The sequence below is a fragment of the Dromiciops gliroides genome, chromosome 6 (genome assembly GCF_019393635.1).
Source record: "Dromiciops gliroides isolate mDroGli1 chromosome 6, mDroGli1.pri, whole genome shotgun sequence".
Lineage (NCBI taxonomy): Eukaryota > Metazoa > Chordata > Mammalia > Microbiotheria > Microbiotheriidae > Dromiciops > Dromiciops gliroides.
In genome coordinates, this window is record NC_057866.1 from 184,533,144 (window position 1) to 184,557,658 (window position 24,515).

The 24,515-nt window shown below is 37.2% G+C and overlaps 1 protein-coding gene across 2 annotated transcripts in view; it reads left to right on the plus strand.

Annotated features, from left to right (window-relative positions):
- The window catches only part of TLL1 (tolloid like 1), a 277,598-nt gene that overhangs the window by 165,271 nt on the left and 87,812 nt on the right, over positions 1-24,515 (plus strand). For both annotated transcript variants that reach the window (XM_043971079.1, XM_043971080.1), the window contains 2 exons: positions 11,368-11,483; positions 23,469-23,571. In XM_043971079.1, coding sequence (XP_043827014.1) covers positions 11,368-11,483; positions 23,469-23,571 — 219 coding nt within the window. The remainder of the gene's footprint in view (positions 1-11,367; positions 11,484-23,468; positions 23,572-24,515) is intronic.

Below are 24,515 nucleotides of genomic sequence, written 5' to 3' on the forward strand. Positions count from 1 at the left end.
ATTGTTTACACATAAGAAAATGATGAAAAAAATGTTAGAAATGCAAATTAAACTAAAAAGTGTGTCATGCATGCATTTTTCCCCTAGAGGAGCCAGTTGTTAAACACTTATCCTCCTATCATCATCCTATTTTCATCTTTCAGAAATCTCCCATTCCCAAAAGCCTCAACTTTGGTATCTTTCATGAAGTCTTAGGAGGGAGAATGGTATCTTGGAAAGAATACTGGATTTGGACAGTTTAGATGCCCTCACTGCTCTTTACTTTCTGTGTGACCCTAGGCAAATCTTTTGACCTTTCTAGGTTTCATCTGTAAAAACAGAAGAATGGATTAGATGGGTTTTTGTTTTGTTTTGTTTTTGTTTGTTTGTTTGTTTTTTTGGTGAGGCAGTTGAGGTTAAGTGACTTGCCCAGGGTCATACAGCTAGTAAGTGTCAAGTGTCTGAGGCTGGATTTGAACTCAGGTCCTCCTGAATCCAGGGCTGGTGCTTTATCTGCTGTGCCATCTAGCTGCCCCTAGATTTTTTTTTAGCTGTTAATCTCTGATCCTTCTCTGAGCCATCTAATTAAAATCGAAGTATCTAACCCTAAAGTGTTTCCTGGAACTTTACTTGATATATCCTTTCTGCTTCTTACATTTTCCTTTGTTGTGAGTGTTCTTCTACCCTGTATTAGATTGTCAACATTTTCAGTTTTGGGTCTTTTTCATATTTATTTTTACATCTTCAGCTCTTGCCACAGTGATTCACATCTAGTAAATATTATGCTTGTTGAATTGAATATCAGAAACATTATTTTGGGAACTTTAGAAATTAAGTGAAAATAATGAGGCAATTCATTGAAATTAATCTTCAGCTGTATCTCTGTTCTTTTTTTTTGCAGGGCAATGAGGGTTAAGTGACTTGCCCAGGGTCACACAGCTAGTGAGTGTCAAGTACCTGAGGCCAGATTTGAACTCAGGTCCTCCTGAATCCAGGGCTGGTGCTTTAACCACTGCACTACCTAGCTACCCCTAACATATCTCTATGTTCTTTAGAAACAACTGTCTGGCATTTGAGCCTTTCATGACTGAGTTCCTATCTTCTTTAGCAGTTTTCTTTCAGTTTACTCTCTTTTGCGCACTCTGTGAAATGGCTACACTGGCATACTTGATGCTCTTACATCTTGTGACTGTGTCTTTGCAGTGGCTGTCCTGTATGCCTGGAATGCCCTCCCTTCTTGACTTTGCCTCTTAGTTTCCCTAAGATAGCTCAACTTCCACCTTCTCCGGGAGACTTCTGATCCCTCCGACCCACCCACTCTAGGCCCTTTCTTCTGAAATTCCTTTCCATCTACTTTGTGCATATGTTATATGTTTACATATAACACTAATACTGTCCTTAATATGATACAATATAATATAAAATAATATACTTTTAGTTATTTACATGTTGCCGTTCTGTTAGAATATGAATTCCTTGAAGGCAAGGATAGTGATTAACACTATGTGTAAAGTGCTTGGCCCTTAGTAATCCCTTAATAAATAAATAGTTGTTGACTAATGAAACACAGTGGGAGACTCTATTACTGGTCTATATGTGTTCTTCAGTCCCAATGAAACGTAATAGAGAAGGAATAAAATAAATTGGATTTGAATTTAGTATAGTAAGAATATTGGCATTTTTTCCCTCTGGAAATATTGTATAAAGAAGTGTGCATAGTAAAGAAGAAAAAAAGTATACTTTAATATTTATGGAAGACTATGTTTTTGAGAATTGAGGTAATCTATATTTAAACCTTTCTTATATATGTTTCACAATGAGTTTTTGTTAGCAACTAGAATTTCTATAGTTTTCTTACTCCTTTGGGAAATCAGTGGATCCTTTTGTTATTATGGGGATGATGATTGTTGAATTCGAAGAATATCCATTTCTTCTAGCAGACTAGTTCAGGACCTTGTTGGGGTTAGGAAGGGAGAAGAAATCCAATCCTCCTTGGCTACATGGGAAAAAAGCCTATTTCTAGGGCACATTTTAAATTTGTGAGCAAACTAAATAATTATTTAGATTTTAAAATTAAAATTATCTCAGGGTCTTTGCCTTTCATCATAGGATGTGTTCTGTATTACAGAAGTTCATTGCATAACATGTTTTTTTTTTCTCCCTATGGAAGTATTTACACATGCAAAGTGAATCGAATTCATTGAAGAAATAATCTAGACAATTTAATATCCAGCTCCTCCATCTTTCCCCAAATCCCTCTTCTTCAACTCTGTGTTCCAAAGAAATATCTTTATATTAGGTTTGTACTTGATATCTTGGATTCCTTTAGGAAATCTCTGCTGTGCAGAAGTATCAAACCTTGTATCTAGGTTATTGATTTCTCTTTATGAATTACAAGAATGTTATTCAAGGACACTGGAGTTCTGCTTTTTTGCTTTACTTTGCCACAGTGTATCATCATTCAATTCCCCCTTCCTAACTCCCTTACTTAGGCTTTGTTTTTCTTTTATGTAACTGTGAAAAAATGGCTAGGGAAAGTACTTGTGAAAGCAGCATTTGTTAAAAATGAAGTACAGCAAGGCAGCTAAGTGGCACAGTGGATAAAGTACCTGCCCTGGATTCAGGAGGACCTGAGTTCAAATCCAGCCTCAGACACTTGACACTAGGCATGTGACCCTGGGCAAGTCATTTAACCCTCATTGCCCTGCACTCTCCCAAAAAACACCCCCAAAATGAAGTGCAGCCTGTTGTCCCTGTTTTAGAGATGACCACAGCATAGATGGTTCCCCAAAGTAGAGGATCTACTTACGATTTGTTTAATAAACATCCACTTAGAGCTAGAATGAGTCATAAAGAAGATCTATGTTGCTATTTTGGTTTTATTTCCTTTTTTCCCTTGAAAATATCAAATATATTATTTCTACAAAAAAGAAAATAAAAAAATTAGTAACTACATGTGTGTGTGTTTGTGTTTGTGTTTGTGTGTGTGTGTGTGTGTGTGTGTGTGTGTGTTGGTTTTCCTACCTCAGTATATTCAAGGGAGCATGATGAGAGCTGGCTTTGAAGCCAGGAAAACCTCTAACATTATACTGGCTGTGTAACACTGAGCAAGTTACTTAACTTTTCAATGTTCTAAGCTATTCTCTAAATCATCTAAGAATCTTTCTGATGTTCCTTCAGATTTCTGTCTTTTGTGTATTTTTTTGGAATGTTTCCTTGACCTTTCCTTCCTTCCTTCCTTCCTTCCTTCCTTCCTTCCTTCCTTCCTTCCTTCCTTCCTTCCTTCCTTCCTTCCTTCCTTCCTTCCTTCCTTCCTTCCTTCCTTCCTTCCTTCCTTCCTTCCTTCCTTCCCTCCCTCCCTCCCTCCCTCCCTCCCTCCCTCCCTCCCTCCCTCCCTCCCTCCCTTCCTTCCTTCCTTCCTTCCCTTTCTTTCCTTCTTTCTTTCTTTATCTCCCTTCTCTCTGCTCTCCCTCCCTTCCTGCTCCCTTCTCTTCCCTTCCTCCCTTCCTTTCTTTCCTTTCTCTTTCTTCTTTCCTCCCTTCCACTTAAACCCTCAATTTTTTTCAAATACAAATCCTCAAAAAATTCCAAACGTTGGCCGAGCCTACAAACATTTCTCATTCTGTACCTCTTTTGACAGCTGAGAAGCTTGCTCTTCCTCAGTTTTCTGAAATCATTCCTGGTTAGTGAAATTGATTAGCCGATGTTTTTCATTGTTATTTTCTTTCACCTTATTTTCATCAACCACTTCATTTCAAAGGCTGAGAAAGGGAAGGCTGGAGAACTGAAGTGACTTGCTCAGAATTATGTTATTAAGTGTGAAAACTACAATTTGAAACCAGGCTTTATGACATCACATAAGTCAATCTTTCCACTTCACCTGTTCTGTTGGGGTTGAATTATTTATTTTTACAGGTACTCTCATGTTAATTCTGTTTTTATCAGGCTAATACCAAAGTTTGTTTTTATTTCCAAGACCACAATGACTAAGAAACAGGTCAATGTGGCCTGGGAGTATCTTAAAGTTTAGAGAAAGCTAACCAAGGATTTAAAGTATGCCATAAATTACCCACAAAAATAAACAAAAGGTGACAATTTTTTTACTTTGGAAACATTATGCTTACTTTTTGTGTGCATTTGTGTATGTGTGTGTCATAATAGGTTTGCTGTAAGAGTTGTTTTGCTTAGTTGATTGTTAAAATTAGTTTACACTTTCTGGGTACTTGTCAATGAAGGGCTCTTAAAACATGTTGGGTGTCACCAGAGTGAAGCTGGGATTTAATTTTTTTTTTAAGGATTATTTGTTACGTATAAATGCATATACATGTATATGTACTCATGAGTTTATAAATTTTATTTAAAGGTCCTTTCCCCTAAGCAGTATTGCTTTGTTTTTTCTTCTGAGGCAAAGAGACTGTTTTGCCTTAATTTTAAAGAATTCAGCTTTGGGGGAATCCAATCCATTCTCTGTGGTTTGGTGGAAGTTCTTGATCATTACAGAGTTTATTTTTAGACTACTGTTAATTATAGATATAGTGTTTTTACTGAACTGCACTCATCTCCAAATGGTTATTTAGCATCAAAAGTGGAGGCAGTAAGAGAAGAGGGATTTCCTGTTTAGAAGCACATTGTTTTTGGGGCAGCTACATGGCACAGTGGATAAAGCACCGGCCCTGGATTCAGGAGTACCTGAGTTCAAATTCGGCCTCAGACACTTGACACTTACTAGTTGTGTGACCCTGGGCAAGTCACTTAACCCCTATTGCCCCACAAAATTAAAAAAAAAATTAGAAGCACATTGTTTTCATAAATAAGATCTCAGTCATTCCCCATTTCTCCAGGAATTACTGTTACTTAATATTCATCAAATATCTGCAGACCCTTAAAAGCTTCTTGGACATGTGATGAGCCTCAAAACTGTGTTCGTTTGACCTTAAATATCTTCTATTTAATTCTGTAGATGCTCTCTTAATAAGAATAAATATTTTTCCTTTCCATAGCATAGTAAATATTTTATGTGGTTAATATTTTTTTCAGTCGGTTATGATTACCTTGGTCACATTTCAAAGATAAGGTAGGCTGTCTGCCTATACCCCTCTGCTTTACATTTTCAATGTCATCTCCTCCTTTTCTCTTTTTAACTCAACATTTTTGAGATCATTTATAATTCATTGAGGTTTTGATGAGACGAGGAGGGTTCACCTGCTGGGAGCTGTAGCTATGTAATTTGAAAATATTACTGCTTTGATTACATTGTCAGGGAAGTAGTCTTATATTTTCCTCTTCCAAATCACACGTGCAAAACCAGTAGATAAAAACCCCCAATAATAGGTTGAGTCAAGGTCAAAAAGATGAACTAGTGACAAATGGGGGCCCCACTTCATAGTGATGATGATGAGGTCAATGATGCTGATGACACTTGCTATTCAAGAGAGTTTCGAGTTAAGCAATCCAATTAAGGCATGCTCAGACCATACCTCTTGGCTAAACTAGTCAATCATGATTCGTCTATTGAGTATTTTCTTGCAAAGTCCTGGAGTAATCCATCACTCAAACCAGGCAGCCATGGAGATGCATTTAATTGAAATTACAGAAAGAATTGCTCTCTGACCACAATGCTGACAAGAAACTGTACAGCTTTAGAGAGGAAAGCGTTATTAGGCATGCCCCAATTAGTTATATGAGTGACAAGAAATGTCTGACAAATAGAAATCTTTAAAATGCAGACTTTTGAAGCATCTCTTTTTGTGAATCTCAAAATATTCTTAGTTGTTTTGTGATTATTTGAAATCCATTCATGTAAAAAGTAGGGATTTCATATTTGGTGATATTTTCATACTTTTTTCTTAAATAGTTATTAATTTTTTGCTTCATTTGTTGTTATTTCCAGCCTTAGTCATAGACTTTTCACAGTTGACAAAGACCTTAGAAATAATAGTTCATTACCCCTTCCTTTTCAGTGAATGAATGAAAAAGCATTTAAGTGCTTATAATGTACTGAGCTAAGAGTTAGGGATACAAATATAAAAAAAAAAATGTCCCTGTCCTCAGGGAGCTTACATTCTGATGGGAGAGATAACACTCAAGGGAGAAAGCTAACCATGGAAGGGCACTTTGTTCCAGAATATTACAGAGATGCAAGAGCAGAGGTATAGTTGATTCTAGTAAGAGTCATGGCTCTAGAACTAGAGAGAAGGGTAGTGGCTGAGCAAATGGAGGGAGAGGAAAGAAAGTGTGGGGGAGGGCAAGATAGAAAGTTAGGAGTGAAGTGAAACACAGCTGACATTTTCCTGAACATAGAGCCCCTGTCAAAACCCACCTTTTGTAGAGGGCTAGGAATTTTCAGCTAATCAGCTGCTCTGTTTGGTTTCCAGGAACAGGGACTGTCTTTATTTTCTTATTTGTATTCCAATCACTTAGCACAGTGCCTGATACTTAATAAATGTTTATCAGCTAGCTATTGACAAGACTGCCATCAAACTGGAGAGCAGAAAGAACCCCAGGGATGGTGAAAAAGGGGACTGTGGAGGAGGAGATACAGATCATAATTTAAGACAGGGCTGTAAAGATTAAATAAAAACAGGGACCACTCAACTGTATATAAGAATCCTGTGGGCCACCTATTGACTAAGAAAACCATATGTTAGTATTATCTATATTTAACTATATTTTACTTTATTTTGTTAAACATTCCCCAAATTTATTTTAATCAGGCTCTTCCATACCTGGGAAAGTCGTGGGCTGCCTGTTTGATACTTCTGGTTTAAGAGATTATTTATTCCAAATCCTTCCTATGACAAATGGAGAAACTGAGGCCCAGAGAAGTTAAGTGATTTGCTCAATATCACTAAGCTAGTTAATGACACAGCTAATCCTAGAACCCAAGGCTCTTCATTTCCAGAACAGCACTTTTTATACTGTTTAATGATTTACAATGGGCTTTGCCACTTGTTAGTGATCTGACCTTGGGCAAGGCTCAACTCTTCTTAGTCTTAGCTTCCACATGTGTAAAAATTGGATTATTAAAAATGGTCCTGTTTATGAGGGACACTGAGGGATGGATGCCATGTTCCAGAGAACCATGTTCATGATGTATAATTTTGTTGACAGCAGCAGCACAAAATGTTCATGTTTTGAGTTAGTTGGCTTCTTCCCTCTCCACCCCGCCCCCCACCTCCTGCACAGAACCAATTAAGTTTTAACATTTTTCCTTTTAGCCAGTAACATTTGGGGAGGTGAAAACAATTTACTGTAATTCCAGTGGTTGGGACAGACTGCCTGAATGCATTGCCTCATTCTCCTATGCTGATAATCTAAGACTTTGAAAAGATTATTGTCATTTATTAATTGCAAGGAAATAGCCAATAGAGGATAATCACATGGTAAAGTACTTTTATCTGTCATGTTGTCAAGGTTATCACTCATCAATATTTCCTGGGTGATTTGTAGCAGTGGTTTCCAAACTTTACTGATTGTGCACTCCTCTCAGTAAATTTTTTTTCATGTTAACTCCTAGTATGTTCATATTTACTTTTTAATAAATTATGCACATCCAGGATACTAATGATTATAATAAATATTTTCATGTAACATTATATAATGATACAATCATGCAATCATAATTTACATTAAATATAAATTTAAAAAAGTTTAAGTAAGAATGAAATAATACTTGATCTTAGAACCATTAAGGAGCCACTGGAGTTTGTCGAACATAACAGTCACATGATCAGACCTTCTGCTTAGTGTTAAGGGGCTAAAATTCTAGCTAATCTGTCTAAAATGTCCAATGAGTGGTCGCCAATAAATTATAAGCTTTAGCAAGAGTTAGACTTTTAAGCATTTATTAAGGAGAATAAGAATTTGGTAAAGAGAGAAGGAAAGGCCTACATTCATCTATCTATTAAAGGGAGAGCACATTTCTAGCTCCCTTCTCCACTGGAGTCCTTAGGAAAGAGATCGAGTCAGAGCACCAGGCACCCCCTTCCTCCTCCCACAAGCAATCATCACTTCCTGACGCCAAAGAAGAAACATGGTCTGCCCTCAGAGACCTTCACTTCATGGCGGAGCTTTTCTACAGTAAGTCTCCAGCAGGTGGCGTCATTCCAATCATTACATTAGTAAAATCCTTTTGCCATCTATGTAGAGGACAGTTTGGAAGAGGGAGAGATTTGAGGCAGGGAAGCAAATTTAGTTATTTATATAGCTCAGGGGAGAGGTGATGAGAATCTGAAGTAGGGTTGTGTTTATAGAAGTAGAGAGAATGGGAAAATGGTTGAAATAGAATCAATATAACTTGGCAACATTTGCATATGTAAATGTAGGATGAGAAGAATTAATAGTCTTATGTTATGGAGTTTGTGAAAAGCTGTGTGCCTGGAGGGGTAATAGTACCTTCACAGTAATAGAGAAATGCAAAAGTTGGGTGAATTTTAGGAAGGATAACATGATGATTATCTGAGATTTAGATCATTATCCAGACATGCCTGTTCATCTTGTATAGCTCATGTGACCCAATCCAAAATGAAAAGGAAGAAAGTGAGATTTTATTAACTAGTCACATCCCAGTCACAGTGCAAAACCTGCTATCTATGAGATAACTATTGTAGCTACGAGGTGGTCGGGGGCAGGGGTTTGGGGTTGCATTTTCCCATTGTAGGTACACAGCTGCTTTGAGTAAGCATTAGTTTGGTTCATCACTGCCCTGAGAGGAAAATGCCAGGCTCAGAAGGTTGGCACCTCCCCAGTAGCTATAGGGGCATAGTTTTGAAGAATATGGAATGCTGTGTTAGTCATGCCCCACAATTGACTATCACAGTAAAGGTAGGGTAGTCCTGTCTTACCACTCTCTGATTGCTTGGGTACTTACCTCTTGGCATTAGGCTATATCCCTTCACTTTGAAGACCACTGCTCTATAGCTTATCTGTGCACTCTCTAAAGTGTGATACCCAGATTTAAGCACTGCATACTATGTGATTATATCAAGGTGGAGTATATCACTTACATCATCTAGATGCTGTGCCTAAAGTTTCACTAGTTCTTAATTGTGAATTCATTCATCATTAACTATTAATATAATGGAGTGGGGCCACATGGTGACATAAGCATGGAGAAGCTGAGAAAGCTGAGCCGGGAAGTGTATTCATGGGAGAGCTCAATCCTGGAGTTGGTTTTCACCCAAGAAGAAGCCTTGACATTGGGTAGGACAGCTTGGGAAAAAGAGGATTTAAGTGAGAAGAGAGCAGAATACCTCTTACTCTTCATTCATCTGGTACAATTGAATACCTGCTTGGTCTTACTGCTGATTGTCCATTGTCATTACCTGAAGTCAGTGAAGACAAAGCTCTATGAAGTTTTTATATATATGTGTGTGTGTGTGTGTGTGTGTGTGTGTGTGTGTGTGTGTGTGTATGTATGTATATATGTATATGCATGTATATATATGAATGGTAACAGTTTTTAGTTTCTAGGTACTTTCATCACAGGGAAAGAGATCATGTGGAAAGGTATATGGAGCAGCTAGGTGGCGCAGTGGATTAAGCACCTGCCCTGTATTTAGGAGGACCTGAGTTCAAATCTGACCTCAGACACTTGACATTTAACTAGCTGTATGAGCCTGGGCAAGTCACTTAACCCTCATTCCCCCCCCCATCCTCCCCCCCAAAAAAACCCCAAAACCTTGCAGAATTCAGAAAGGTGTGTGCATGTGGGTGGCAATTGCAGGTGGGTCGGGATGTACATCAAACTAGAGCATCAGATTATGAATGGGTGTTAACTTATTTTCATAAGATTGTTAATGTTTTTTTTTTTTTTTTTAGTGAGGCAATTGAGGTTAAGTGACTTGCCCAGGGTCACACAGCTATTAAGTGTTAAATGTCTGAGGCCGGATTTGAACTCAGGTACTCCTGACTCCAGGGCTGGTGTTCTATCCACTGCGCCACCTAGCTGCCCCATAAGGTTGTTAATATTAATAAAATAATTTATTTGAAAAATGCATTTGCAAAAACAGAATCACACTAGTGATTTCATCAGTGTGTGGTTGATCTGGTAGATTCCTACTCTCCAATGACATTTTAGAGAGGTGCCTGGGGCACCGAGATGTTAAGTGATTTGCTCAGGGTAAGATTATAAATGTCTATTAGAGTTGGCACTTAAAACCTGGGTCTTTCTGACTCAGACCTATTCTCTCCCTGCTCAGCCACATTATCTTTCCATCTTAGTGTTTGTATATGTGTAAACAGAAGCTATTACTTCAATCCTATGATCTATATGAATGAGACTAAGTAGGATAGCGGATAGATCCATGGATTGGATTTACAAAATGTTGATTTGATTGGAACAGTTTGTGGAATGCTTTGTAAAATGTTTCTATGTGGAAAGCCTTTATGATAATAGCATTATTAATGTCAGAATCCTGTCATGTTGTTGTCACCTGTACATCATCAAGATTTTTATATTAATGGGTCCAGATTTCTTCATTTGGTGGGTTCTTTCCATCAAAGTATATCACAATCCCCCCTCCCCATGCTGTAGCCCTTATTACCTCTCTTCTTACACTCCAATACCATCATTGCAGAATGGCAAAGGAAGCACATGGTCTAGGGACCATTTAAATTTTTTGTCAAGTCATGAATTGTTCCTAGATTTCATCTTCACAGGGATAGCATTCTGGTGATGACCCTTTCTGAGTTGACCAAGGCTAGTCCTTGGAAAGCACATGATGGGTCTGTACTTGAAGCTTTCATAGCTTGCTTGAAAGTACTGTTGGAGGGTACGCTAGGTGTTGCAGTGGATAAAGCACTGGCCCTGGATTCAGGAGGACCTAAGTTCAAATGGGGCCTCAGACACTTGACACTTACTAGCTGCGTGACCTTGGGCTGTGTGACACTTAACCCTCACTGCCCCAGAAAACAAACAAACAAACAAATAAGTAAATGAAGTACTATATAAATATAGTTTACTATTTTAAAAAGAAAGAAAGAAAGAGAGAGAGAGAGAAAGAAAGAGAGAGAGAGAGAGAGAGAGAGAGAGAGAGAGAGAGAGAGAGAGAAAGAAAGAACTGCTGGAGATTTGGTTCCATTGACATACTCAGTCTTCCTCCCTAGAGTTAGCTCTACCAAAATAAGGCATCAGAACAACCACCCAGTTTATCTGTGTAGAAGTTTTAGTAACAGAAAACATGAGAGCTTAAATAAAGGAAAGTGATCCTATAAATGTAATTACTTATATTAAAAAAATAATTTCTTGTAATTTTCAATACTGAAGAACAGATCTATAATGATTTGAGTTGAATTAGAAATTTCACAGACTACCAGAAAGAAGGAACTTCTGCTCTCCTCCTGGGATATATAGAATAGTCTTCATTTACCTCATCTTATTTCTTTCAGCATGTGGAGAAACACTTCAAGAATCTACTGGCAACTTTTCTTCTCCGGGATTTCCAAATGGCTATCCTTCCTATACACATTGTATATGGAGAATTTCTGTGACTCCAGGGGAAAAGGTATTTTTACAGAAAAAAAAATACAAATATTTTATTTCAGTTGCATATAAATGAGGCAACATGCATGTTAGAAAGTGAATTTGTTTTAGTTTTTCTCAAAGACCCTATCAAAGTAAGAGACAGAAGGCCTCTAGAAAAACATAAGAGAATGTATTAAGACATTATGACCAAGGTATTATTTAGTAGTGAATACCACTTATGATTTTGCAGTGCCTCATATTCACTCATTTATTCATTCGGTTACTACTTAAATACCTAGTATGTGTAAGACTTTGTGCTTACATAGAGAGACACACAGAGAATACACTTTTTGTATGATTTAGTTTAAAGATAAAAATACTTTCCAAAATTTGAGTGCTGTTTGATTATTTGGCATAGTGGATAAAGCACTGGGTTTGGAATCAGGAAGACTCATTTTCCTGAGTTCAAATTTCAGCCTTAGACACTAGCTTTGTGACCCTGGGTAGGTCACGCTATTCAGTTTGTCTAAGTTTCCTCATCAGTAAAATGAGCTGGAGAAGGACATAGCAAACCACTCCAGTATTTTTGCCAAGAAATCCCCCAATGGCATCAGGAAGAGTCAGACATGACTGAAACAACTAAACAACAATAATAAAATTAGATTATCTCCTCAGCAGGACTGGAAAAAAAAGAGAGAACCTTTATCTCTTTGCTGTGTTTCAGTTGTCCTCTGTGGACACCAATCAGTGGTCACTTTCTTCATGTACACTTGATTATTTCAGTGTATTTGTATCCTTCTAGATGGGACTGCTGTCTACTATAGACAGTTTCAGAGCCAGGTGCATCTTATCTTAGGTGATTTTTGTCTATGCTTTTATAAACTCTCTCTAAAGGAGAAACCAAACATGGCAGAGGCCTTCCCCTTATTTCAAAAAATGTTTCCCAGGTGTCATCATACAAGAACATAAGCACATAGAGGAGTTTTTAAAAGGAATATTTTTTGAAAAGCAGAGTTTAATTTTGATTGAAAGTAAGGATGATATGTAGCTAATAAACACTATTCTGTGAGGGTAGAGAATGTTTCATTTTCGCTTTTTGGCTTCTATACTCTAGCACAGTGCCTGGGATGCAACTGGTGCTTGATAAATGCTGGATGGTTGGTTGTTTGGAATGAGCTATTTGGAAAATTGTAAAATTTCCAAAGAGATTTTTTAAAAATAGAAGCATCAGTCATGATGTGTTTGGGATGGTTTAAATAGCCATCTGTCTGAAGCCCAGAGCTGTGTCAGGTATTACTTTTGAGTTTTATGTCACTTTTTAAATTCTTGAATGAAAGGAATTTGTGCCATGTCCCAGAAAGGCATTTTCATGATGTATGATCTTGTTGACAGATGCTTTAGAGGCTCAAAGAAAGAACATAAGCACAGAATTTTCATGTTTTGAGTTAGTTTCTTCCCCCAAGAAATTTATTCCTCCTATTCAGTCACATTTTGGGAGCAGTGATGATACTCCACTGTTATGGACAGCCTGAATGGACTACCTCAGGTCCCTATGTTGACATTCTGACACTTATGAAGGGTTACTTCCATTTCTTAAATCAAAGGAAATGCCCAATACAGGATAATGCAAAATACTTTAATCTGTGATATTGTCAGGGTTATTCTGTTGCAATGTAGATGTTAGTAATGGATGTGTTGAATCACATCCACTTAAGTAATATTTATCCAATAATTATTCATTGTAAGACCCTACCTTATGAGAAGCCAGAGAAAAGTACAGAAACTGAACTAACCTTTAATCTTTGAAAGTAGTTTCTTTTCTGCTACTTAATATGAATTTTAGTGTGAGTCCCTAGTCTGTGTCTCCTTTCTCTTTGGCAACACAAATGGCTTTGTGATTATGCTTATCACATTTAGTGATAACACGTTGGGATGTCGCATATGGAAACAAATCAAACAGGATACATAAGGAAGAAATGACATATTATCCATGGAACACAGCTTCCACAGAATCAGTGCTGGAGGGACATCAGGAGCCAGGTAGTACAGTGCTAGTCCCTAAGAATCCCTTCTTAACACTTCTTCCCTACCACCACTGAGAGGCACACCTATTGCTTTGTAAGATGTCCCACTCTGTTTTTAGAGATCTCTAATTTTCAGGATGCTAGGGATTCTTTCTCAGAAAAAAGTTTGTAAATGCAGATGATCAATCAAATAGTATTACAAAAGAAACCATCTGTAGATGTAGCTATTTATATTTCCCCATCCAAGTTCTCAGACTTCTTAAATACATTTCCAGGTACCTTTGCGGGTCACTGGTCCCTTGGTTAAGAAACCTGACTGCAGGGGCACCTAGGTGGCTGAGTGGATAAAGCACTGGCTCTGGATTCAGGAGGACCTGAGTTCAAATGTGACCTCAGAGACTTGACCCTTAACTAGCTGTATAACCCTGGGCAAGTCACTTTACCCTCATTGCCCTACCCCCCCCCCCAAAATTAAAAAAATTTTTTAAAAGAAACCTGACTATAAATATAGGATGATTAGGGCTGAGTATAGTGTGACTCTTACTTTCTTCTATAGTACTATAGAAAATTGATTTCAGCTTTATAACACCAAGCTTTTATTTTCCAAATAAGTTTGTTTATATAAAAATCGCATAATTTTTTGGAAAAAAAACTTTTTACTTATTCAGGGCTCTTTGTCAAGTCCTTTTTAAAAATAAGCTAATGAGACTTTAACCTATGTGACCTATGTAAATCCCTACTTTTTTTTTACTTTATTGTTTAAGTAAGACAAATTACGTACAGGGATTTTCCACCCATAGAGGAGCTGAGGTGGGTTAAGTGAATCCGCAGTCTAATGGAAGTGATGGGAAGGGGGGGGGGGGCAGGTGTCATTATATAGGAGAAATTATAGGCCATCCCCTGATGAAGGAATAGGCCAGAAAACAAGTGCTCTGACAGAGAGTTTCTTCTACAGGCAGCACAGTATGGTGGGCCAAGCACCAGCCAGGGAGGTAGTTATGTTTTTAGTCCTCTGTGGTGTGATCAAGTCACTTCATTTGAGATTTATAGTGTCACAGAGTGAATCTCTCGTCCTCAGTGTAACGATTGGAATGACGCCACCTGCTGGAGACTTACTGTAGAAGAGTTCTGCCCATGAAGCGAAGGTCTTTGAGGGCAAGACCAGGAGTCTTTTCTTTGGTGTCAGGAAGTGACGCGGGCTAGTGGGAAGAGGAAGGAAGAGACTGGCCCTCAGTCTCGCTCTCTTTCCTTTGGACTCTGGTGGAGAGCAGAGCTAGAAATGTGCTCTCCCTTTAATAGATAGGAATCTAGGCCTTTCTCTCTCTCTTTACCAAATTCTTGTTTTCCTTAATAAACACTTAAAAGTCTAACTCTTGCTAAAGCTTATAATTTATTGGCGACCACTCATTAGATATTTTAGACAGACTAGCTAGAATTTTAGCCCTTAACATCAGTTAATGAGAAAAGTGGATTAAATGATCTCTAAGGTACCTACTAGTTGTACAATTATTTAATTCCATTGGAGGGTTTATCAACATAACCACTTAGAAACCATCATTCTCTCTGCTAACCCTACCTGAGGAAAGCTACCTTCTATTGGAAAAGAAGTGGTAGGACTTAAGGATCATTTGAAGAATAAAGTTGTTTACCTTAATTTGGGTAGAAAGGTACAGTCCTTGGAATTTTGCCCCAGGCCCTGGTTAGGCCTGTGCTTAGCACACAAAGTCCTTAGGAGGAATAATAAAATGGCATTTAAAGCAACACTGTAAATATTGTCAGGCCTCTGAATTATGGAAATCCAGTGGTGATGTGTATAATTCAAAACAGTGCTAGTCCAAAGACTTTATATTTAGTTCAAAGAATGAATTTCCTAATTTGGGGAAGGATGGGAAGGGGGAGAGCAGTAATATATGTATCTTTTTAATATTTACATTATTTTGTATCCCCAGAGCATCCTTAGTGTGTCATAGAGCACCCTGGGAGGAGCAAAAAAAATAAAATCAATTTAGCATTTATCACTTGCCATGGAATAACTACAGATAACCATAGAGGGAATACTTCAGAATCCATCACAATTGCTAAAAGAAATTGATCATCAAAATATTTGAAGTGATTCTGAATATTTGAAAATTCTAAAGAAATTCCATGAAATTAATATTATTTGAGCACAATTGAAAAAAACAGTGAGTAGATATCTGCAAATTATTTGAGAACAAAGAACAAACAACAACAGAAACATTGCTATTACAAAATATAATGGAACATGTTACGTGGAATGACAATTTTTTGATCTTAGCAATGATGTATTCTCTCCAGTGGTACCGATGGCAGCCCATTCATGCCTTACTATCCCACGAAACTCTTTTCTATGTAATTCCACAGAATTTATACTGGAAAACTCATCCCACCTCTTTGGGAGAAATGACCTTCCTGAAAAATCTTGCACAGATACCAGTGGACCATGTGGCATGTCCACATCCACAGATTTTCCCCTCACTTTGTAGAACAGAATAATAAAACCCTATGTTGTCTCTACTGACCTGATTTTAGTAATTCATAAACTGTTATCTTTTCCAGTATCATGCCATGCGAAAAGCACTGAAATAGGAGCCAGAAAATGTCCATTTTAGTTATGCTGTGGTTTCTTGTGACTTTGGATCTCTTTGAGTTGGTGACTCCAACTATAAATGGCACTAATAATGCATCTACTCCCACCCTTTCCCATTCCTTCTCTTCTCCGTCCTTCTCTTCTTCCCATAGTGGTTATTAGAATTAAATGCACTCAGGGACTTTTGAACTGTAAGTCCACTGTGAGGGGTTGGTAAATGAAATGTTAACCATTATGAGAATTTAAACATGCTGAGCAATAGGTATCCAAAGACAAGAATGAAGTAGACCTTTCCCTCAAGTAAATTTGCTTATGATTAGCAAAGAGAATGTGTGCTCCCATAAGGCTATCCAAAATATACTAAAAGAATACGAGATTGTTTTTAGAAAGCAGAGAAACTAGCAACCATATGGATCAGAAAAGGCTTCATTTGGGATGTGATATTTGATCTGATTCTAAGAGACTGAGATGAGGAGAGAAGACAGACATGAGATAGAGTCTGAGCACAGTCATGGAGAATGGAGAGAGAATCTTGTATGTGAGGAACAACTTGAAGTCTCTTTTGTCTGTATTATAGAAGGAGTGAAGGAAAGTAATGTCTAACCAGCCTGGAAAGGTAAATTAAAGTCAGGTTGTCACGGGATTTAAATGCTGGACAAAGGACTCCTTATTTGATCCTGTTATTAATAGGGAGCTGCTAGAGTTAATTGAACAGGGCCTTAAACATGGACAGACTTATGCATTAGGAATATCACTTCAAGGGGGAAAAAGTATGTTCCAATATTGTCTGGAAGCACATCCTCAAAAGGTATGGAAAGTTTCAGAGATAAGCAGATGCTCTTGAGAACCACTCAAAGTGTTGGCTACAAGAAATAAACTTAGGAAGTGCATACAGTAAAATTGACCAAATGACAGTGGCTCAGGAGAGCAAGAAAACATCTGGGGGTGGTGGTGGTGTACATTTTCAGTTGTAAGTCCTTTATCCTTCAACATTGCTTATTAACCCTCACTCTTTTGCCGAAGCAAAATGTGACTCATTTCCCACTTTTTTTTTCACTTTTTTTCCTCTCTGTACAAAGACAGTTCCTAATGTAACGATTGGAATGTCGCCACCTACTGGAGACTTACTGTAGGAAAGCTCCACCACAAGGAGAAGGAGTCTGAGGGCAAGCCATGCAGATTTTCTTTGGTGTCAGGAAGTGACGTTTGCTTGTGGGAAGAAGAGGGGGGGGCGGCTCTCTCTCTTGCTTTTTCGCCAGGACTCTCGTGGAGAGCAGAACAGGAGAACTGTAGCTCCCCAAGATAGATAGATTGAATCTAGGCCTTTCTCTCTCATCACCAAATTCTCATTCTCCTTAATAAATGCTTAAAAGTCTAAACTCTTGCTAGAGCTTATAATTTATTGGCGACCACTCATTAGATATTTTAGACAGACTAGCTAGAATTTTAGCCCCTTACGCTAAGATCTTTCAAACAGTAGAAAACCAAGTAATCCTATGCTTTCTATTCTTCACTTCTTTTATGGCTATTAATCATTATGATTAATGGTGAGTAGAGTAGAAGTGGGACAGTGGGAGTGGCCAATGGGCTTCAGTGACTCACCGTTTCTAATTTATGGTTTGTCTTTCTTAAGTTATCTTAAATCAGAAAGGTTGCTTGGATGATGGCTTGAGGTTTATAATCTATTATTCCTCTCATGGTATTAAAAAAGGCACCAAATGATGCTATTTAACTTAAGACACAAATAAAATAATCCTTTGGGTTTTAGAAATTCATAGATTACCTTTCTCTCCACATTTTTTCTCCTCTCAATCTACTAGTCCATCTTTCTGATTTTGATGTATTCATGCAATCCTTTCTTTTTCTATACTCCTCTTTCCCTGGTCTATTTTCTGCTTTAGATGTTACATTTTCTCTCATTTTAAGTAATATATCCTTTACATTTCTTAACTTTACACTTCTCTTTTTCTTGACATGTTTCTTTCCCTAAACACATGCACAAAACACACACACACACACGTCATCCCACTCCATCTCTCCATCCTCCTCTCTTTTTTTCTATCCCTCTCTTAATATGAAATCCATTTAGTCTTTTATTCAGATCATATTTTACCTAAATGTATAAGAGTCTGACAAGAAAAACTGAAGATTAAACAACTGTATTATAATCCTCCCATGACTGAAAATGTTGACAGTTATTTCCTTATTATAAATTATTATAAATTTTTTTTCTTCAAATAACACACTAGGAGATAAACTTTGCCTACTTTACCCTTTTGCATTTGGTTGGTTCACCCAGGGTGAGAGAAGCATAACTCATAGTAAGTAGGATCCAAAGCTGGTTCTCACATGCACATAGGCTTTGTAACAGTCAAAGTCATGACAGCATGAGTGGTGACAGCCCAGAGGTCTTGCTTCTCCCTGTTCTTATGTCTAGATACCTTGGGACATCTGGTTTGGCTTTGAGCTCCTTCCCCATCTATCCCCATTGCCCTCTTCAGGAAGTTTTACACACTTTCAATATTTTTCTTAACTTGAACCCAAGATTCCAGGATGTGCGATTTGACTAAGGCAGAATACAGTGGTGCTTGTACCAATTTAAGTCCTGACTCTCCTGACATAGCCCAAGGCCTCATTCGTTTTTTTTCATTCCTTTACTTTTGACTATCACATTCCACTCTACTCGTATTAAGTGTACACTAGATTGAACCTGCACTACCAAATAATTTTTTGACTCCCTTGTGCCTACACTATGTGTGTTAGAGGCATTGCTTGTATCCAGGTCTTTCAGATGCAAAGGTCCCTATCTACATCTCCATCCAGCCTTTCATTGGCATATAGTAAATCTTTAATCAATACTGGTGGGATTGGATTTATTTTAGAAGTATGAATTCTTTGTAATTTAGGAATTACTTAAAATGCATTCTAGGCTTTTTAACATGCAGCTAAGCTTCCTAGCTTTCCTTTTCTTTTCTTCAACCTATAATTTGCTTTGAGAACTCAATGTAGGTTCCCTGAACAATTTTTATATATGTTTATTTATTTTTGTGGGGCAATGAGGGTTAAGTGATTTGCCCAGGGTCACACAGCTAGTAAGTGTCAAGTATCTGAGGCCAGATTTAAACTCAGGTCCTCTTGAATCCAGGACTAGTACTTTATCCACTGTGCCACCTAGCTGCCCCAACAATAACACATTTTCAAAAATGTGTCCCTTTGTTTTGGTCTGGACCTGTGATTTCATTTGTGTTGCAAAACCGTGTTGAGGAAACTCCTGCCAATTCTGGAACTTACAATCCTAAATTGCTTGGAGGAGGAAGATGCATGAAGTGGATAGAAACAATAATAATACCTTACCTTTCCATGGCATTTGAAAGTTTTTATTGCCACTTTTGCATATATTATTTAATTTGATCCATGTTTTAACAATTTGCAATAACTACGAGCTAAGGAAAACAGGTTTGTTGTTCCTTATTTACAACTGGGAAAGACTGAGGTTTAGAGAGGTTATGTGATTTGACCAGGATCTCATAGCTCTTAAATAATAGGCCAGAATTCAGGTCTTCCGGTTAATAGTGCTTTTTCATTGTCCATGTGTTTGTTGCTTCTAGTAGTGGAAACACATCTTCACATTTTTTAAAATAATGAAATCATAGAATTTTAGAACTGATGGGACTTCCATGATCACCTACCATAAGTCACTAAATGTTATAGACAAGGAAAGTGAGACTTAGAAATATTAAGTGATTGTTAAAGGCTTTGATTTAATTACTGGAAAAGCCAGGCAATCAAATAGTGTTCCTTGAATATTGGTTTCTTGTTATTTTCCTTTTATCATGCTACCTTTTATTTAAATAATTTGAATGTAAATTCAATTAATACTAATTGTGTATGTGTGTTCCTGTATATGTGCATGTGTAAAGTGTTTTTTGTGTCCCATTACTCTTAAATGTCCTTGTAGTAACACTGTTGAATTTGCTTGGGTTGGCAATGATTTCTTAATTGTGCTGACAGAAGCTGATCGATTATTTTCCCTCTGGAGACATACAGCTATCCTGTCCCCTTGAGCTGTTAATTTACCTTGTCCCTAGGACTCTTTATTTCTGCTGAATTGCAAAATGGGGTCTTACATATGAATAGTGATTCCTAGGTATCTTTGGGTCCATTTTAACTCTGATATGGCAACTAAGAGTCTTGATAAGTGGATTTTGAAAATTCCTGTTCATTGCAAGAAATCTTGGACAACCACATTGTATTTCATTGCAGACAGAAAATTCCAATCAGGTTTCAACTTAACTGTAATGGACTTTTAAGCTCATGTAGACTATTAGATATAATTTTAAAAGTTTTACATATGAATAATATTGTTCTGTGATTTTTATTTTTTTTTCTTGTCTTTCCACTCTTGGAGGGAAAAAATACCTTTAGTAAGGAATTATTTGTATATAATATACTAAATCATTAGCATAACACATATTTTTTCAAATAATTTTGATTTGTAATTCAATTATTAGCAAAGATGAGGATTTTCATTTTTTGCAACTAATGCACTATTTTGACTTAGGAAATCTTATTCATTACATTTTCTTTTTTGAAAGGATTCTGTATATTGTACTAAAGTCAGGCCAGTTTTGTTCCTCCACTCATGCAGGCCATTTAAAATAGAAAAGAAAAAACAAGATGGAAATCTTTTCTCATTAGAATTACTTCCCCCTTTTTTTGGCTTTTAAAAAAATTGTTTTAATCGTCTCATAGTTGTCCCATTACATATTTTCAGTGTCTGATGAATGCCAAAGACAAAAATAAGTGGCGTTTCCCTAAATTTAGTGTGTATGATAGGCAGCAAATGAGAAAAGATTCAAATTTCACTTTTTTGAGAAATAAAAACAAGAACCCCAGTCCACAAACATGGTGATCTGTCCCAGGAACAGAGTTTGGACCTACTTTTTTTTTTCAGCATTCTGGCTTCTTCTCTCTTAGCTCTGATAAAGGAGGTCTCCCAGCAGACACAGAAGATACTGTAGTGACTAGTGGGAGCCTGTAGCTGCAGTTTGAAATTTAAATTACTGCACAGAAGCAATGTTCCTCCCTTTCAGCATATTTTTATCCATGTAAGTCCAGCAAAACAAGCCAGAAAATGGTTCTCAACTTAAAGCCCATGAATAATTTGATAGTGCATTGCATTCCTGAGGGGTGTGTCCCCAGGGTTGTGTAGCTAAGTGTCTACAGTAGGGGAAGAAGTACTTAAAGAACCACTCTTTTTTTTTGAGTATTTGTAAATTGAGGTTGCATGAAAGATGAATTGTTGAGCATGCAGAATTAGAAAAAAACAAGTTTTGTTGAAGAGATGACAAAAAACCTTTGTGGATAATTTCCCATTGAATGTTTTTAAAATGCTTGGTTTTTCTAATGCTCAAAATCAGGTTTATGGTCCAGAGGAAAAAAAAATGGGGAAAATTTCATGCAAACAAGGACACGAAAATGATAAGAAATTTCTTTTTCTAATATAGGACCTTGCAAAATCTCACTTGAGAAACTTGAAGTGTAAATAACAAATTTTGTGAAATACCAACTGTCCTAATGTTTTTATCCCTGATACTTCATCTTAGTGCTTAGAAACAGATTTGCTAAATTTAGGGGTACTTCACTTTTCCTTTTCATCAGCCTACTGTTTTGTAGACTTTTCTTTCTTAATTTCTATGTATTCTTCATTGGAGAAATTTATTAAAAAATATTGCTAGTGTTGCAGTGTAGGAAGGATGGAAACAAGAATTTATTAAGCACCTACTATGTGTTACAAATATTATTTAATCTTAATATTATAGTTGAGGAAACTGAGGCAGGCAGAGGTTAAGTGACTTGCTCTGGGTCAGATCTTCCTAACTCCAGGGCATTTGTCCAATTTACTATACCACCTAGCTGTATAGGTGGCAACAAGAGGTTCATACTGTTAGTAGCAAAGTCCATGTGTTCATTTAGTAGCCTTTGTCATTAGATCTGCTGGTAGTTGAGCTTTGTGTACCACTTGTAAAGGGGCAGGTAGGTGGCACAGTGGATACAGCACTGACCCTGAAGTTGGGAGGACCTGAGTTCAAATCTCAGCTCAGACCTAGCTGTGTGACCCTGGGCAAGTCATTTAACCCCAATTGCCTTAAATATTCTGGTTATCTCTAGTTGTCCTGCTGTATATCTTGCCACTGGACCCAGATGGCTCTGTAGGAGAGAGTGAGGTTGGTGACCTTTCACAGCCCTCCCTTACTTAAATCCAATTCACTGCAAGTCATGACATCACACCGATGTCATGGTCCTCTTTGAGAATGGACAAGCAACAACAATAACCACTTGTAAGTCACAACCTGGAAGAGAACAATAAAGATCATAGCTTGTAGGTAAACAAAATTTTATTTAAGTATGTGGATACTTCAAATGAGATTTTTATGAAAGGAAAAGCTTTTGTATTGTTGAGTAGTAAATACTTTTATGATACAGTGATTAAAGTTATTTATTCATATTGACAAAATTGAAGTCCTTGGAAAGGAACTTGAGATTTATCATTTCTGGCAAATAAAAATAATTTCCTTCTGAATATTGTTGTAAATTATTGTAAGAGGATCAATTCTCAGCACTTTCTTTCTTTGGGTGAGGGTCCTTGCAAGGCATCTAGCAGAAAGGGCCAGGAATGGTGCAATAATTAAAAAATACATATAAAATTTTAAATTGAATGGTTAGAATATTTCTAAGTATGAAAATATCTACTGTTTTAAAAGTGATTTCATAAAACTAAATTTGACTCTCATATAATATATTGATTTAATTATGCCATCTCAAATGATTTAAAAACTAACTTTGGAGTGAGTCAATACAAAAAAAAATACTGAAAGTTATGCCTCTGTTTCTTGGATAGCAAATAAGTATCTTCTTCGAAATTATTGACCTAATGTTACCTTGTGAATCTAAAACCAGGGTTATAGATGTAAAGGACATAGTCAAATCTGAATCTTAGTACAAGCTGAAAGGCCTTCTGCCACAGCGACTCCACAAATAGACCATTGCACAACTTTCCATCTTTATTTCATAGGGATAGATATTGATAATAGAGTGATACAGATTAATACTTCCCTATTGCTTCTGAATGACTCTATCTGTATTTGCATACAGTAAAAGCTTTGAGAGGTAGTAGAACCAAAACTATTTAGTTTGAAATTAGCATTTCAATTTACTATCAGCAGTAGGATGATAGATGCTACCTGTCAAGCCATTACTAGTATGTCACCAGCATACCCAAAGTTCTTGATGAATCTCTTTTAGCCGGATTCATCAGTTAGCTAAGGCAAATAGGTCATTTTCATTTAAATGCTCAACCAATGCATAACTACAATTCCATTTCATTTTGCAGATTGTCTTAAACTTTACTACAATGGACCTCTACAAGAGTAGTTTGTGCTGGTATGATTACATTGAAGTCAGAGATGGGTATTGGAGAAAATCACCTCTGCTAGGTAAGAGATTATCTACTGAGTTGGCTACCATTACTTCCTGTCCCGACTAAAGTGAACTGATGATACATCATCTTAAGACATGAAATTTGTATGTTTGGTCCATAGAAATCCCCCTTTTTTCTATTAAATACAAATGCTTTGAAAATATATTTAAACAAATTTTTCTCTCAGTGCAGCAATATGTTATAAAGCAGAAGCTCAAGGATGAGTGTGCCAAATGAGGAGAACTCTACACAGTTCTTGTAGTTACAGTAACTACTTCTTGAAAGGGTTCTCTGTATGTGTGTGTGCACACCCATGCATGTGCATATTTAAGCTAACAACCATCATAGTTCTGATGAGAGAACTGGGGTTGTAGTTTCTTTGCCAGTTCAGTAAGTAGTGTGAGGCACAAGTTTCATTAGTGTATTTACTGGGGTTAAATGTACTATCTCCAATGTTAACATTCTTAGTTTAGTTTCTCCCTGAGTTATTGGAGGTTGAGATCAAATATTTCCAATTTGTGTCACATGGTGTTGTCCTAACTTGGCTCAAATGAAAGCCTATTTTTTGCCAACTTTTAGACCACAGACCGTGCCATTGACTTGCATGAAGTAAGCTGTCTTACAGTTGTCTCCTGTTCAATTTAAGGGTGAGAGCAACAGGGAGTTTGTTTGCTGCTACTGTGTGCCAAGAATTTTAAGAGATCTTATTCTCCCCCCCCCTTTTTTAATGAAAGAAACTTTACTCAATTGCACATGCCAAAATTTATTTTATTTTTATTTGGGGGAGGAGATCTAGACTTGTGATTTACATTGGCTTAGTGAACTCACTCAACCAGTGCAAATCAGCACCTGCTTGCTCTACACTTGATAGTCTTAAGAGTTGCCTGGGCTACTGGGAGATTAAATGACAGGTAAGGGCAGGGGACGGGGACAGGTGGTTAGACAGAGGGTATGTGATAA